The following is a 15,293-nucleotide window of genomic DNA, read 5'->3' as shown; positions in this document are numbered from 1 at the left end:
CAGGATTCCTGTGGCTCAAGTCTCCATCCTTGCTCTCAGCAGTGAAACAATGCAAAGGTGATCATTAATTTTTTCCACATTGCTACTTGTGGCACAAAGATGTGGTTTCTTCTAGGAAGCCTCCCAAGGTGAGTAGCTTTATCCCTCTCGGATGCATTTACTTTCAGCAGCATCAGCAGAGTCAGTGACAGGATGTTAAACCAGGGGCCCTATCAAAAGGTCATAGAGTTAAACTGGAAACTATCATTATGAAAAGAAGCTTTTCTGAACCTCCCAGTGGTGGCAGGTCCATTCAACTCCATCACTTTCAAAGAAACAGGCTCAGTCATTTATTTTCCGACCACCTTCCTTGCCCTCCCTGGACTCTTAATGGCTCTCTACATCAGTGGCAAAGTTTGCTCCATCACTGTAATTAAGATTTCCATTTTTGTGGCCAGACTTTCAGTTCAGCAATTGGGGAAAAAAACCCTAAACCCCTGATTCTCGTTAACACAACGTAAATATTTAGTTAATGCTTGTAAAACAGTTGAAGATGAAAAGCGTCCTCTATTTGCAAATCATCATAAATAATAGACATAAAATAGAAGAGGAGGTGAAAGCTTGATGGAGAATTTCTTCCATTTTCTCCATAGGACCTGTTCATGGAAACCGTCCACCCCCACATAGCCAAAGCCACAGGGACTGCTAGAAACAAGTCATCCAATCCTCATCTTTCTTAGTTATAAAATAATTGGTGGGAGTTTTCCCTTTCAGTATTTCCAGTGGAAATCTCAACAAGTCCAAGCCAACTGGACTTCCTTGCCCTTTTCAAAAGAGAACACTCATAATTGATCTTACAGAACATACCCCGCACTCTGGCAACCAGCCAGTTCTAGAACGTATGTTATTTTGCCAGTCCTATTTCTCCATCGCTCCCGTCTCTGTTGAGTTAATGGTGAAGCTTAAGGCAAAGCACCTGCAACTGTAGATGCCTTCAGGTTCTTCAGTTGTTGTGAAATCCAGGGGAAAAGGAACTCAACTTAAAGTCTTAGGGAACTGAGAACTTTACATTAGATGTCAACATTATACTTTTAATAGCTATTTCTTTTGTATAACACATTTGAAGTCAGCAATACCTATCAGTCTCTGGCATTTAAGAACTTAAGATTTATTTTTTACAGATTTCCCCCTTTTCTTTCTTCTTTTTTCCCCCTTTTTACTGAGTTATGTTCTCAGATAAATATCAGCACTTATAGTTCTAGGACAAGATAGAACCTCTAGTGCATTTTCTTTTAGTTCAGGAAACAGTCCATCACACCCACAGAGAACCAGAGAATTTATCACATTATGTTCCCCCAAAAGAAAACAATAAAGAACTTGCTTAGGAGTTAAAAGTTTGAAATGAGTGGCCCCATATGTTCATCATTTCCTTGGCCTTTTATTTTTCCAAACACAAAAGAAATGAAGAGAGAGAAAGGAGAGATCTGAAAGAAAGAAATGAAAAAAGAACTAGAAAAAGAAGAGAAAAAAAAATTCCAGAGCACTCTTTTTCAAAAATCATTCACAAATCTAAAATTTTAAAGACCTTTCTTTTTATCTTAAATAAATGGAATATCAATTGGTTCCAGATGTCTGGGTTATAATAAAAATGCCCAGCAAAATTTGAGGGCAATAGTCATAAGAAAATACTCACTGTAGGTGTAACCATTTTTGTTTGTTCCAGATCTTTTACAGCAGGTCAGGGTGGGTATTATGAGACTGATGTGAATAGGAAACTGAGGACTTAAAAACATGTGCTGCTTTGTGGGTGGGGTTTATGAAAGCATCTAGTTACATTTGGACACCCAGGCAGGTATGCTAGGAGCCGGGGTGAACTGCCTTTTGTCCATACAGACAATAAACAAATTGCACGGCTGGGATTTGAGTCAATCTTTTCCTCCCAATCAAGCCACCGATTTCCATCGTGTGCCTATTGTAGCCAGCCTGGACAGGGACCCAGGCTCTAATCCTCCCCTGTGCCCTCTTCCCTCTGACTCAAACACTTGGAAATATCTTGAGACTCACAGTACAATCAGCTTGTGAGCTCTGCCTGGCAGACACCTTTACTCATTGAATTACATTTGAAAGAACCACGTAGCTCCCTGAAACCACTTCCTGCTCCAAGTACAGGAAAAAGCAACAACTTATGGCTAGCTAGCTCTACTTCTGAAAAGTTCAGCATACACAGCAAAGTTCATTTGGAGTTTTCCAAACTTGTAATTAATGCAGAGATAACACTACACAGTCCCTTTTAGGATCATCTAAGCGGGGAGACAAAATTCCCAGCTGTCAGACCACATAGCATATGTGTATACTGACTTCATTTCTTTTAAAAGCAAGGTAGCCAGTGTGCATCTTGGCATCTCAAGGGCGGCAGGATCAGGTGCCCGACAAGGATGTATTCTTAACTCCTAAGCCACGGACTTGACTAAGAAAAGTCCTAGTGGCGGAGTACTTGAAAGCAGCTGGACTAAGCGGTAGGGATGTACCATGAATTGAGCCCACAGGCAATTGCATCGGGGAGCCAGTGACAGCAGCTTAAAAGTGCTTGCAAATTGGAAAAATACAAGTCTTGAAAGATATAATTTTGCTGAGAATGGAAACTTGAACTAGGGCCAGTTATTGGAAAGGAGAAGTCAGTGCATTGACAACGCTAGCCAAATTTACCTAAAGAGACTTTACAATCCCAAACACAAAATCCGAGTTTTACAACACAAAACCCCAAGTCCAAACTTCGCCCCTGAGAGTCCTCTTCAAAAGAAAAAACTTGGAATAGCAGTTGCTAGAAAGTTTCCGCTTTCCATATACAGTGTGCATTTGTTTAAATTATCCGAATATGCAAGGTCAGCAGGAGTTCTTAAGGAGTTCTTTTTCAGAAGAGCAAATGAAACTTCACTCTAACTCTGACTCTCTGGGCATAAGTGCAGAGAGTTCCGGGACCTTAGCTCCAAAGATCGTATTTAAAAGCTTTAATATCATTTAAAATGTAACTCTTTGTATGTGGCATGCCTTATAATCAAAAGTCCTGGCAAGTTACACACACACACACACACACACACACCACACACACACAGTCCTACATACACATGAACATGGTCTTAAAAATAAAACATCTGCACCTGCAAAAAAAATCCAAAAGTTCATATCCATGCCCTATAGCCCTTAACCGTAGACCGGATTTAAAGGAATCTTCTATAATGACACCACTCAAGCCCTGAAGAAGTGGAGGATTTAGCATAAGTACCTTGCAATAGTTTTTACTCATACAGATATCTGTGCAAAGGCATTTATCTCCCGGAGCTATTTTTTCAGATCCCACAGAATTGCATATTCAGCAATTTATAAATAACTCCCAGTGCCGAAACAATGAAAATTCTAAAGTGAAGAACATTTCTAAGCAGAAGCAAACAGTACACAATTTAAAGAAAATTCCCCAATGACTTCAAAGAGTAAGAAATATTTACCTTCAAGAAATCACAAAAGCAGCACTTAAATAATTGGGTTGGAAGACTGCTGATTTTTCCCATTGCTTCTGAAGTGCAAAGTCTGGAAATGAATTGGTTAGCAGGAATAATGAGGCAAAAAGAAATCCAGGGAGATGGGAGATGTTGAGAGCAATGTCACATTTCAATTTTGAGGACTTTATTCCATTGCGCAGGCTCTATCTGCTCTGAATTTAGCAGTGACAGTGAGATTTAGCAAACAGAAGAGGGATTTAGAGAAAATCCTCACATTTATCTACAAAACACAGACACTGTAGACAGGAAACAGCTGGGGGAACGCTTGCCTTCTCTCTCTCTCCCTCTTCTGGCAAAGTTATCGAGTAAGGACTTTTTTGGGCATGGTGACAAATAACATCATACCTTTGCATTTTAAAACTAGAGCACAGAAGCATTTTTTTCCCTTAAAAGAATGTGTGTTAGTGACAAGAGGAGCAGACATTAAAATACTGATGTTGTCCTCTGATTAACTTTCTCCCGGGCACGAAGACACACACATCTGCTAATACACCTTACCAGTATGAAAGGAATATTCGTGGAGGATGGGCGAGCAATTTTATATTCCAGAGCCAACACAAAATTTAAAAAACAAGAAATGAAAAAAAGACCATCTCAAGCATACGCTACGATTTTAACCCTCAAACGACTGGGGGTAAACTAGAGTGGAGGACAGCGCTGGGATGACCCCTCGTCCTAGTTGCCAAGTGAGGGGAATGATCTCATTTCCTAGAACCTGGAAAGGGGCGGGCAGCTTTGTAATTGGCTCCCCTCAGGACACTGTCTCATGCTTTTTGCCCACGACAGGGCAAAGATTTTGCTGAGCTGTAAAGCCAACTGAAAAAATAAAATCGAATCTTTTTCTTCCTTCCTCTTCTCTGTTGCTTGGCCCCCACCCCGACCCCCACCCCACCCCAGGGGAAGGGCATCTGAGGGGCAAATGATTTTCCCATTGTTCATATTTTTCTGCATAACTTGAACCTCTGTGTGTGTGTGTGTGTGTATTTGTGTGTGTGTGCACGTGAGTGCATTTTCTTTCCCCCATTTTTGTGTATTCTAAATAACACCAGCTGGCTAGCAATACCCTCTCAAGGGTTATGATGTCATTCAAATCTCTCAGCTGGATGAGTGGCCAGCAACATGGTCCAAGCCAGCTGTTTTGCTATTTATAATGTATACTTGCCTTTGCCATTGAGGATCAAGTTGTGATCTTTTGTCAATAGAATTTGTACCAATTTCTCATCAGTTTTGTGAAGGAGGAGATAAGAAAGTGGATTATGAAATAAGATTGCAAAAGCCCAGGTTAAACATCCCACTTTCCCTGGGGTCTATCGGGGCATGGTTTCCTGGAATGGTCAGAATAGCCGGGACTTTGCATTTCTCCCTCTTGATTCTCAGGGGACACAGTGGTCCTGACGCTTCGATTAGAAACAGAGGTCTGCTTGAAACTCTTGTCTGGGTCTTTACGGCCATGGCTAGGAAGTTGTTTGCAGAGGTGGGTGCCCTCAAAGGAAAACCTGATTGGTTTTGAAAGGGGGTTGAGTTTGCTCAAGCCTTCTCTGTGATTAAACTTGGGGCAGTGTTTACCTTCGAGAAAGACAAGTTAGACATGAGGAGTGATGCCATTTCAACAGTGCACTACATTCAGAGTTCAGTGAGTGTGTACCTACTGTGCGCCCAGTTATACACGTCACAGGGGCTTTCGATGAAGCGGCAGAGACAGAGGAGAACAGTGCGGTCATGTGGTGGGATGTGCATGCGGTGGGATGTGCTCTTTTAAAAATGTGAGAAGTGCACACTTTCTCTGGAAAGACAGGGAAGTGAAACTACTGAGAATCCAGGATGGGGGAGGAGGGGTGTGTCATGAGAGGCTTTGAAGTGCAAAGTTGGGAAGTTTCAGGGGATGTGGTTTGACCTGAAGAGTCTAGAGATACGCATCATCAAGAGGTAGGCTGGGGGGCATCTTCAGGTGTGGGGGCAAGTCCTGTACTTTGAGAAGAATCCAAGACCTCCTTTCATGAGGCCCGCTTCATGCATTTACCTTAGGAATTGTTCACTAAAAATCTGGGGTTTGGGTTTTTGTTTTTTTTCCTTCAGCTCCAGCACATCACACCTTTCGTGAAAAAAGCCCAGCCACCTCTCATGGACACTGAAGGTGCAGAGTGTCTCACGGGTTGAAAGATCTCCGATTTCCATGCCTGCAGAGTCTTGGTGATGAGTGCCTCGCTCCACCACTGGGCATCTTCACCGGTAGAAGGCCACAGCGTACCCATTTTGGTTTTCACTTGTTTGAATCATTCCAAGGTGTCCTGGGAGCTCACTGCCCTCTCCAAGGCCCCCCCCTGGTCTGATGTGCTATCCAGGAGCGCCATGTGCGTGGATCACCTTATCCCCAGCCGTTTCGAGGGAAAGGCTGCTTCGGGAGACAGAACGCACGCCGTTCCATCTGACACAGGGCTCCTGCGCTACCGACACACTGACTCACAGTCTCTTGGTTTTATAACCCCAATTACCCTTAAAGAATAATTGGGTTTTAATTTATGTCCTAGTTTTTATGTCACAATCAAAAGAAAACTGAAATTTCAGTGAGTCGTAATTATCATCAGCTGTACTGTGGAAACATTCCGATGTGAGCTCTCAGTTTCCAATAGGGAAAGCAATTTCCTGAAGTGATTATTGTACACTTCAGTGCGGAGAATGGTCTAGATTTCTGGGTAGGGTGAGCAATCATTCCTAAGGAAATGCCCATTTTCTTGGCTAATTCCAGGAGTCAGCCTGAAAGCCAAAGGGCAATAAATGTGCCATGTGATGACTCTTTAACGACTGAGTCCTGCACCTGTTTAGGAGGAAAAGAGAGGAAGGCACCAGAGGGTCCAAAGTGGTAGTAAATCTAAGCCTCAGGAAGAGTTCAGGTCAAGAAGCCCTACTGGAGAGAAACACACAGGGTCGTTCTAAAATTACTGAATGATTATGTCGTCTCCTGCCTGGAACAGCCTGACAGTTAGATATCGGAATGGTGTGCCACCAAAATAACAAGGATGTGTGCTTATCATGAGAACATCCACTCCTGGAAATGCGGAGATTCACAGCTTCACCTTTTGCATGTGTAATGCCTGTGGGATATAAATAACTCTCCCCTAAAGCCTTCTTCTTGAGTAGTGTATTTGCATAAAGCTGCAATCTCAGACTTCTGACACCTTTCTTTAAAAAAAAAAAAAGGCTGTTCATCTCCTTAAAGCACAGGCTGCCTGAGATTCACAGAAATGGGAGGTGCTGGACCTTCCACGCTTTTTGCTTGAGCCACATTTCCAGTCTTCCCCATGTCAACTGCAGAGCTGCCCATTCAAAAAGTCATCTCCTATCCACGTGTGATGGGGAAGACTTACAGCTTATTTCATGAATGTCTGTGCTGACTCCTGAGAAAAGCTCAGGATGAGTATCTGAGGTAAGAGGACTTTGGAACCAAATAATGGGTGAGGTGTCAGGTTCTGGGGCCATCCAGCAGGCAGAGGACTTGGGGTAAACTGCTGGACCTATCTCTTGGCTCACGGTTTGTGTGGTGGGTTGGTCTGGGAGTGTGTGGTCCAGTTTCTAAGATCAAGATCTTGTCAATTCATAATGTAAAACTCCGAGGAAAAGGCTAGGTCTCAAAAATACAACATGCTGCCGAACAAGGGGACCAATGTCAGCACCAGAACTGCTCAGAAGCAGCTCTGTGAGCCCGCAGAAAGATCTTCAGCTCAAAGGAACAGCTTTAAATCCTTAGAGGCGATTTTCCCCCACAGCTAGGGAAAACAGTAATAGGGAGAAGAAATCCTCCCACTAGAGAAATCAATGCTTTCTTTTCAACATCAAACTTGGATCTTATTTCTTCTAAAATGTCAAAAGGGCAAATGCTGAGAACAGTCAGAAGCAAAACTTCTGTGGTTTGGGGAGCAAAAGAATTCTCCGTAATGGCAGACGAGGAGTCACTGCATGGGGCGAGGATGGCTTGGTGGAGGGAGAGAACCAAGGGCTCACCACAACTGCCCCAAGTTGAAAAGAGAGTAAGGAAAGGAGACACCAGCTCCAAATTTCTGGGGCAACTACCCAAAGAGCGCTTTCTTTTGGAATCGAAAAATGTGCGCGCCCTCTAGTGGGCTGTGGGGAAACTGCCACCGCAATCTTAACCGTTGATGCGTGGAGTTTGGTAGGCGTGGGGCGTTTTGAAACGTTCTGGGTTCAAATATACTTTAAATTGCATTAATCTTTTGAAACAAATAAGCTAGGTATTTAATTCACTCTAGTTTTTTAAAAGATAAGGGTACTAAGAGGAGAAGAAAAGATGATAAACTTTATGAGAGCACGGATGCTCTCCTTGACTCTACTCCCAGCGCTTACTCTTGGGCTCCAAATAAGATTTGTTGGTTGAATCCAAGTCTGGAAAATAATGATAATGAAGGTAAACTATTTCACATAAAAAGGCAATAAACTCTCTGAGAGCGAAATAACCAATTTCTCCATTTTATAAATAAGAAGAATGAGGGGTGGGGGAGTGGTGAATAGAAAAATGACTTGTTTTAATTAACAAATTTAGATTGCACGCTGAGCTCAAATCCAACCCCTTGGTCTGTTCTCCACTGTTTCTTCCACAGCAGTGTTCAAAATGTAGGTTTAACACTGATGGTCAAAGACATGGCATTAAAGAATCATGTAAGAGTGGAAGTGGTTCCATTTTTAATTCTCTTTCTAGCCTGAATTTACTGAGGGAAAAGTCTGTTTGGTACATATCTGTGTTCAGTGCCTGACAGTTGCTAATCACTTTTTTTTTTTTTGACAAAACAAGAATAAACAGACAAAACAAAAGCAAAAAAAATGAATCTTAAGTCACAAGTCTTTGCATGCAGTGGTTTTATCCAGAATTTAATAATACTGTTTTGTGTTATTCCTTTTTAATAATACTTTCTCTTTAGGACTAGTGATGCTGTATTTGAAGTAGGTATTTTAAAGCTTAGTTTTAAAATATGTTTCTAAGTCTTAAAAAATCAATCTAAGAAAAGATATTTTTAAAGTGAGTAAATTATGTTACAAATGGCAGACAGTTACGACAAAAAGTGGTATTACTTGGTGTTTGAATTCTGATGTTTGGGCATCATTGTTGTGTAACATGCTATGTGTTAGAAAAAAAAAAAAAAGAAACATAGCCACAATGAAAAAAGCAGGGAACAAAGACCCTGTATACAAAACATGCCACCCTATAAATGTATTAATTATGTTTCCTGAGGTATGAGTTCATGTCCAAGGTAATAAAAATGGTCAAGTCTCTTTCAGGCAGAGGAAACATGTTATATGGAAATGAGGAGATTCTCAGTGTTGTTGTAAATATTTATTTATCTATTTGAGTGCACCGGGTCTTGGTTGCAGCGTGAGAACTCTTAGTTGCAGTATGTGGGCTCTAGCTCCCTGACCAGGGATTGAACCTGGGCCCCCTGCACTGGGAATGCAAAATCTTAGCCACTGGACCATGAGGGAAACCCTCCTAGTGTTGTGATGTGGGAGCTGAGGCTGAGGGCATGCTTTCAGACGCCTGCATTGTGGAGGCCTTTATGGTCTCTCCTTTCCCCATCAGTAGCCTTCACAGACCTGCAAGACTAGAAAACAGTCTAATTCCCTCATGATTCCCTTGTAAACAAAGATCTGTATGTAACTGAATCTGTGATTAATTCTGGGAATGGCACAGTGCCTCAAAGTAAATAGGCACCAGCAGACCCGGGTTACATTATAACCCAGGTCAATCTGAGTAGTGCTGGGTAAGGGGAACGAAGGTGGAGATTGATCACCCAGTAGTCTTGCCAGAGATTCCATTTTGAATGATTTAACTGTGGTGTTTATCTTTGATAAGCAGATTTTAATGGAAAAAATGAAATGATTACACTTGATAAAGATTCTCCACAATAAAGATTGAGGCAAAAAGATCTTATTTCTGGTGAACTCTGAACTTCTTGGAAAAGCTGGTTCATTAGAGCATCCCACTCTTTCTCTGGGTCAATTAAGGCAGTTTTATCATCCCCTTTGAGAGCAGGCCACACAGCCTCTAGCCTCAATTCTTTACTTGAAGGTGGCTGCTGAGAAATGTTTCAGATTGCTTCCTGTGAGTGTTCCTCAGTAAACAGAAGTGTGAGTAGTCAATTGAGGAGGAGACAGAGAATCCAGGGGAACCCTTGGAAATGACCCGTTTGGGGAGCATATATCCTTGGAGACTGTACCTCATCCTCTGCCCAATTGAGGGTTCAGTGCCGTAGAAGCGCACACTTTGCTCCTCTTTATAACACCTTGGTAAAGCCCTCAGCTTCCTCCAGAGCTCAGAATACATCTTTAAACCCAGTTACATTAGTCAGAGTTCTCCAGAACAACAGAATAAATAGGATCTATCTACATATCTATCTTTCTGTCTCCTCTCTCTTTTTTTAAATTTAATTTTTATTGATGCTAATGGTAAAGAACCCACCTGCCCATGCAAGAGACATAAGAGATGCAGGTTTGATCCCTGGGTTGGGAAGATCCCCTGAAGAAGGATATGGCAACTCACTCCAGTAGTCTTACCTGGAGAATCCCATGGACAGAGGAGCCCAGCGTGGGCTGCAGTCCATAGGGTCTCAGAGAGACACGACTAAGCGACTTGGCGCGGCACAACACGTATTTGATTTACAAAGGTGTGTTAGTTCCCGTTACACATATGTCCATTCTCTTTCAGATTATTTTCCCGTTTAGGTTGTCATGGAGTACTGAATAGGGTTTCCTGTGCTATAGAGTAGGTCCTTGTTGATTATCTGTTTTATATATAATAGTGTGTATTTATTAATCCCTCTCTCGATCAATATATTTTAAGGAACTGGCTCATGTGATGAAGAGGTTTAGCAAATCCAAACTCTTCAGGATAGGCCAGAAAACTTGAGACTCAGGAAAGAATGGCAGTGTGAGTCCTAAGGTGGTCTGCTGACAGAATTCCCTCTTCTTTCAGGGTGATTGGTCTTTTTCTATTAATAAAGTGGCTAACTTGATGAGGCCCAACTTCTTTATGGACGATAATTTGCTTTACTCAAAGTCTACTGATTTAAATGTTAATCTTATCTAAAAAACACCTTCACAGAAACGTCTAGAATGTTTTCTCACACATCTGGGTACTGTGGCCTGGCCAAATAGACCCATATAGCTAACCATCACATAACCATCACAATACACTCACTGGTCCTCCCTCCCAAAAACTGAGCAATAAGGATAGGTGCAGAAAAGCAAACTCAATTGATTACATCTCCCAATCCTCAGTTTTCCTCCCACACATTAAACTTCAGATCTTGGGCTTACTGTTCCTTGGTTGTTGCCAAAAAGAAGTCACAGCAAACTTGCCTTGACTACATCATTAATATTTTATGAGGATTCTGTTCATTGGTGACGAGTTTTGTTTCTTCCTACCGCTAAGGGAACGGGTGAGCACGTGACACTCGGGCACACCCACACTCAGACCACTCAAACACACGCACACAGTCACACATGTGAGCATCTGTGCTTGACTTCCCTAGACAATAAGAAGTGTGTTCATCCCCTTACTTGAAAAATTGCAGTTTTGATCAACGGAAAGAAGTTTCAGGCATAAGGTGGTGTTTGGGGTGGGGTGATGTCCTGCTTTCTGCCAAATGGAAGGAGAGGTTTCTTTCCCATATCCTTTGTTCCTGAGAGACCCACTCTGTGCCTGGTCTAATGGGGGGGGGGTCCCATGCCCTTTGAGTAGCAGGATGACAAGTGATTTTAACTTTTTATTTCATACTTTTCTGCGTTTTCTAGTTATTATTTCTATTTAGCAGGTATTACTTTTATAGTCAACAGTTGTTAAAAACATCATGATTAGAGCTATCTGTCCTTAGTATTAACTGAAAATGTAGCTTATACGTGTATGTTTATGTGGATGTATGTTTAGTGACTTAGTTTACCTCTTTATTCTTCAAAGCTTAAACCTCTACGCTTAACGTCTCTGACTTGGCTTGTTTATGTGGCATCCATATGCACTTGCTCATCAAACCTCACCCTCATTTCCCCTTCTTTCCTTCGTCATGTCTTTGTCTTTGAAGTTCAGCTCTCCCTCTCAATTTGCCCAGCGTTGTTCTAGAGTGGATTGATGAATTCCCGGATTAGTGCATGGGCTTCTAACCAGCCTTCCCTCATCGAAAGAAAGTGAAAGTGATAGTCTCTCAGTCATGTCCTGCTCTTCGCCACCCCGTGGACAGACTCCTCTGTCCGTGGGATTATCCAGGCAAGAATACTGGAGTGGGTTGCCATTCCCTTCTCCAGGGAATCTTCCCAACCCAGGAACTGACCCCTGGTCTCCTGCAATGTAGGCAGATTCTTTACCATCTGAGCCACTGACGAAATCTAGCCGATTCAGTTAGTTAGAATCATCTTCTTCAAACACCACATTCGTGTTACACTTCCTGAGAGTCCCTTGGTCACATCTAAGTCCCCTCCTGCCACTCAAAACACTCAGCAGCCTGCTCTTGCTGATACCCGTTATGGCTTCTTCTCAACCCTGTTATTCTTCAGCTGTACATCCCTTGCCCCAGCCTAGTGTTCGGTCTTTAACTGGTTCTTACTAAATATTTGTTAATTAATAATGATAAATGGAAACAGTGACAGGCTGTATTCTCTTGGGCTCCAGAATTACTGCAGATGTTGACTGCAGCCATGAAATTAAAAGACACTTGCTACTTGGAAGAAAAGCTATGACAAACCTAGACAGCATATTAAAAAGAAAAGACATCACTTTGCTGGCAAAGATCTATCTAGCTAAAGCTATGATTTTTCCAGTAGTCATGTATGGATGTAAGAGTTGGACCATAAAGAAGGCTGAGTGCTGAAGAACTGATGCTTTCAAATTGTGGTCCTAGAGAAGACTTGAGAGTCCCTTGGACAGCAAGATCAAACCAATCAATCCTAAAGGAAATCAGTCCTGAATATTCATTGGAAGGACTGATGCTGAAGCTCCAATACTTTGGCCACCTGATGCGAAAAGCTGACTCATTTGAAAAGACCCTGATCCTGGGAAAGATTGAGGGTGGGAAGAGAAGGGGGCAACAGAGGATGAGATGGTTGGATGGCATCACTGACTCAATGGACATGAGCTTGAACAAACTCTGGGAGATGGTGAAGGACAGGGAAGCCTGGAGTTCCGTAGTCTATGGGGTCACAAAAGTCAGACCCCTCAGAGAAACTGAACAACAGCAACAAATTATTGAGTATATATTATATTCAGTTCTTTATTTTATATTATTTAGTGATCTCACTTAATTCTCACATACCTCAATTTCCACTTTTGTTTTAGAGTGCCTGCTGCTGTTTTGGAAGCATGTCAGATTCTCAAAAATATTTGTTGGGTGAATGAAGAGAAAATTGAGTTGGGAAAAGTTAAATGATTTGCCTGATGTCTGATGGTTAGTAAATTACAAAGCCAGGATTCAAATTCAGTTTGGTCTAATACACAGCACTGCATGGGAGATGGGTAATCTCTTTCAATATTTTGTTGTACTCCCTCCAACATTCCCCACAGTACAATGTTGGACTTTCTCCGGTATTCACTAAGGGGATGATTAATTCTAAACATGAGCTTAGAATAATTGTGAAGTTCACTTTCAAAACAGGCAACCTGAAAATTTCAGAGATGAGCACTTAGGATGGAGTCTGGTTACAGCCATGTTTGGAACATTTTTAGGGTCACAGCTATGTTAGAAGCATTTTAGGGGAAACTATCAATGAGAGACTATACCTACTGGTCCTCATTCCTACCACTTCTAGCCTCAACTACTGCCTCAGAATACATAGAGAGGAAATCAAGTCCCTGCAGATTTTTCTCTGTACCTTGCTGCTTTTAATAAGGCAAAGTAAGCAACCAAAGCTCAGAAAGAGACAGTTACTCTCCAGAAACAAGATATACAAGAGTCTAAGCCAGAAGCAGGCAGAGCCTGTTTCATAAGCTGAAAGCTACTTATCCTCTTCAATCACAGTAAGAACAAAGGACAGATTTTCTGGGGTGTAGTGTTCCTAGAGTTTGTGATGTGGGCAATGGCAGTAAAATCAATTCACACTTTTCAAACATCAATCAACTGAACCCCACTCTGATTTAGATAAACTTTGTTCTGATGAGACATAAAGAGTTTGACTTTTCCCACTCTGTGACAATTTATGCTCTACTTCTTGGAGCCCTAGAGGCTAGGGCAAGCTCAGTCTTTGGTGTCTATACTTCCTTAGGTTAGGGAAGACTCCACAGGTTGTTGTGGAAGAGATGACATAGCTAATCCACTCTCAATTTGCTTTAGAGCTGGTACAGCTCGGGGGTCCTCAAAAGCTATTGCATTGCCTCTCTGGCAATTCCCAAATGGAACTTATGATCAACTGGGGACAGTTCCTAAAATCTGACTGACTCTGCTCCAAATTCAAGATAGGATGGTTTGACCAGGTTATATTCTCACTGACTAGTATTTTAGCCTTTTGCTCTCAGTCATCCTTTGCGTTTGTTTTGTTTTACTGCTCCCTTCTTTCCCTGGCTATTGGATGCTTGCTGAACTAATTCCTTTTAATCAACTGCTCTCTGGGTTTACATCCAAGATTCTTTGCAAGGAAAATGGTGACTTCAGATTTGGACCTTGCTGGGGCTAGAGCACTGCCAACCCAACTGGCAGGCTCCTTTTCAGCTTGGGTTCCCATCGAGGTAGCAATCCCACTTTCTGGACTGGCCAGCTTCTCTGCAAGGTGCCAAGGCTGTTAAACTCACTCCACTGCTTTGGAGAGCAAGAGATAATCCAGAGGCACTTGTAGCATCTGCAAAGTTTGGAGAGAGACTGGGACTGTTAAGTGAGGATATCTGTTGTTCCCAAAGGGCTATAGAGGTCAAGTCTTCCACTATCTGGACTTCTCTGACTTACTATCTTTTATGGATTTTGCAGATGAAACAAAGGTTTGCCAGGTATTGCCCCCATGGACAGCCTCGTTGGGGCAGGGGACTCTTGCGATCCAAACCCAAGTGACTCTCAAGACCCAGACACAAAACAGACAAAACATAAACCCCCAAACTCCTGGCGGAATGAAAGGAATCTGTTCAGTGGGAGAGAAGAACCAAGAACAGACACTAAGTGCAGTCAGGAATAACCAGACAATAGCAATCATCAGCAGTTAGCACCAGTGCTGATAAATTTGCATTTTTATGCTTTATAAATAACAATTCCGCAGGATCTTCACTGAGTCCTTTGAAAAATTTCAGCAGCAACCATGTCCCAAACAGGCCAAACCCAGGGCTGTGTGATCCTACATAAGAGAGAATTTTCTTTGTGAAGGGAAACCATTTCTGAAACACATGACTGAAAGATACAATTCATGAGTTGGGGCAGTCCAACTAGCCATGCTAAAGCTGGGGTCACACTCGACTAGAGGAAGCATCATTCTCTTAGAACTACTAAAGCGCTGCCTGGGGAAGAAGTTTACACAGCTCAGTGTCAAGCAATTTGGTTAAGTCCAGAAAATGGGCAGGAAATGCAGGGCTGGGCTAACATGGGTGCCCTGAGCTAAAGCATGACCTTAAATGGGTCTATTATTTACTTTCTTAAATACATATCATGTGGCAAAATCTTGCCTTATACAAACCAGCTGAAGTGTGTGATGTAACTGTGTTAACACATTTTTATAGTCCTGGAAGAATGCTACAGGATTGGGTCTATCAGTAATCATGTAAAGAAGCCAAGTATACATTCCAGATGT

The 15,293-nt window shown here is 42.2% G+C and overlaps 1 protein-coding gene across 9 annotated transcripts in view; it reads right to left on the bottom strand.

The window, feature by feature from the left end:
* The window catches only part of IGF1 (insulin like growth factor 1), a 79,761-nt gene extending 75,568 nt beyond the window's left edge, over positions 1-4,193 (bottom strand). The window contains exon 1 of one of the 9 annotated variants that reach the window (XM_043881095.1): positions 4,035-4,193. Coding sequence is in view for 8 of the 9 variants with exons in the window: in XM_043881092.1 (XP_043737027.1) it covers positions 3,483-3,545 (63 nt within the window). In the remaining variant the exon portion in view is untranslated. Of the gene's footprint in view, positions 1-1,672; positions 2,245-3,482; positions 3,815-4,034 lie in introns of those variants that run through there. The other 8 variants (XM_043881092.1, XM_043881091.1, XM_043881097.1 and 5 more) reach the window with 8 other exon arrangements.
* Positions 4,194-15,293: the final 11,100 nt, after the last annotated feature.

Source organism: Cervus elaphus, chromosome 22 (genome assembly GCF_910594005.1).
Source record: "Cervus elaphus chromosome 22, mCerEla1.1, whole genome shotgun sequence".
Lineage (NCBI taxonomy): Eukaryota > Metazoa > Chordata > Mammalia > Artiodactyla > Cervidae > Cervus > Cervus elaphus.
Note: the sequence above shows the minus strand (reverse complement) of the source record. Positions and strands in the feature narration are given on the sequence as shown.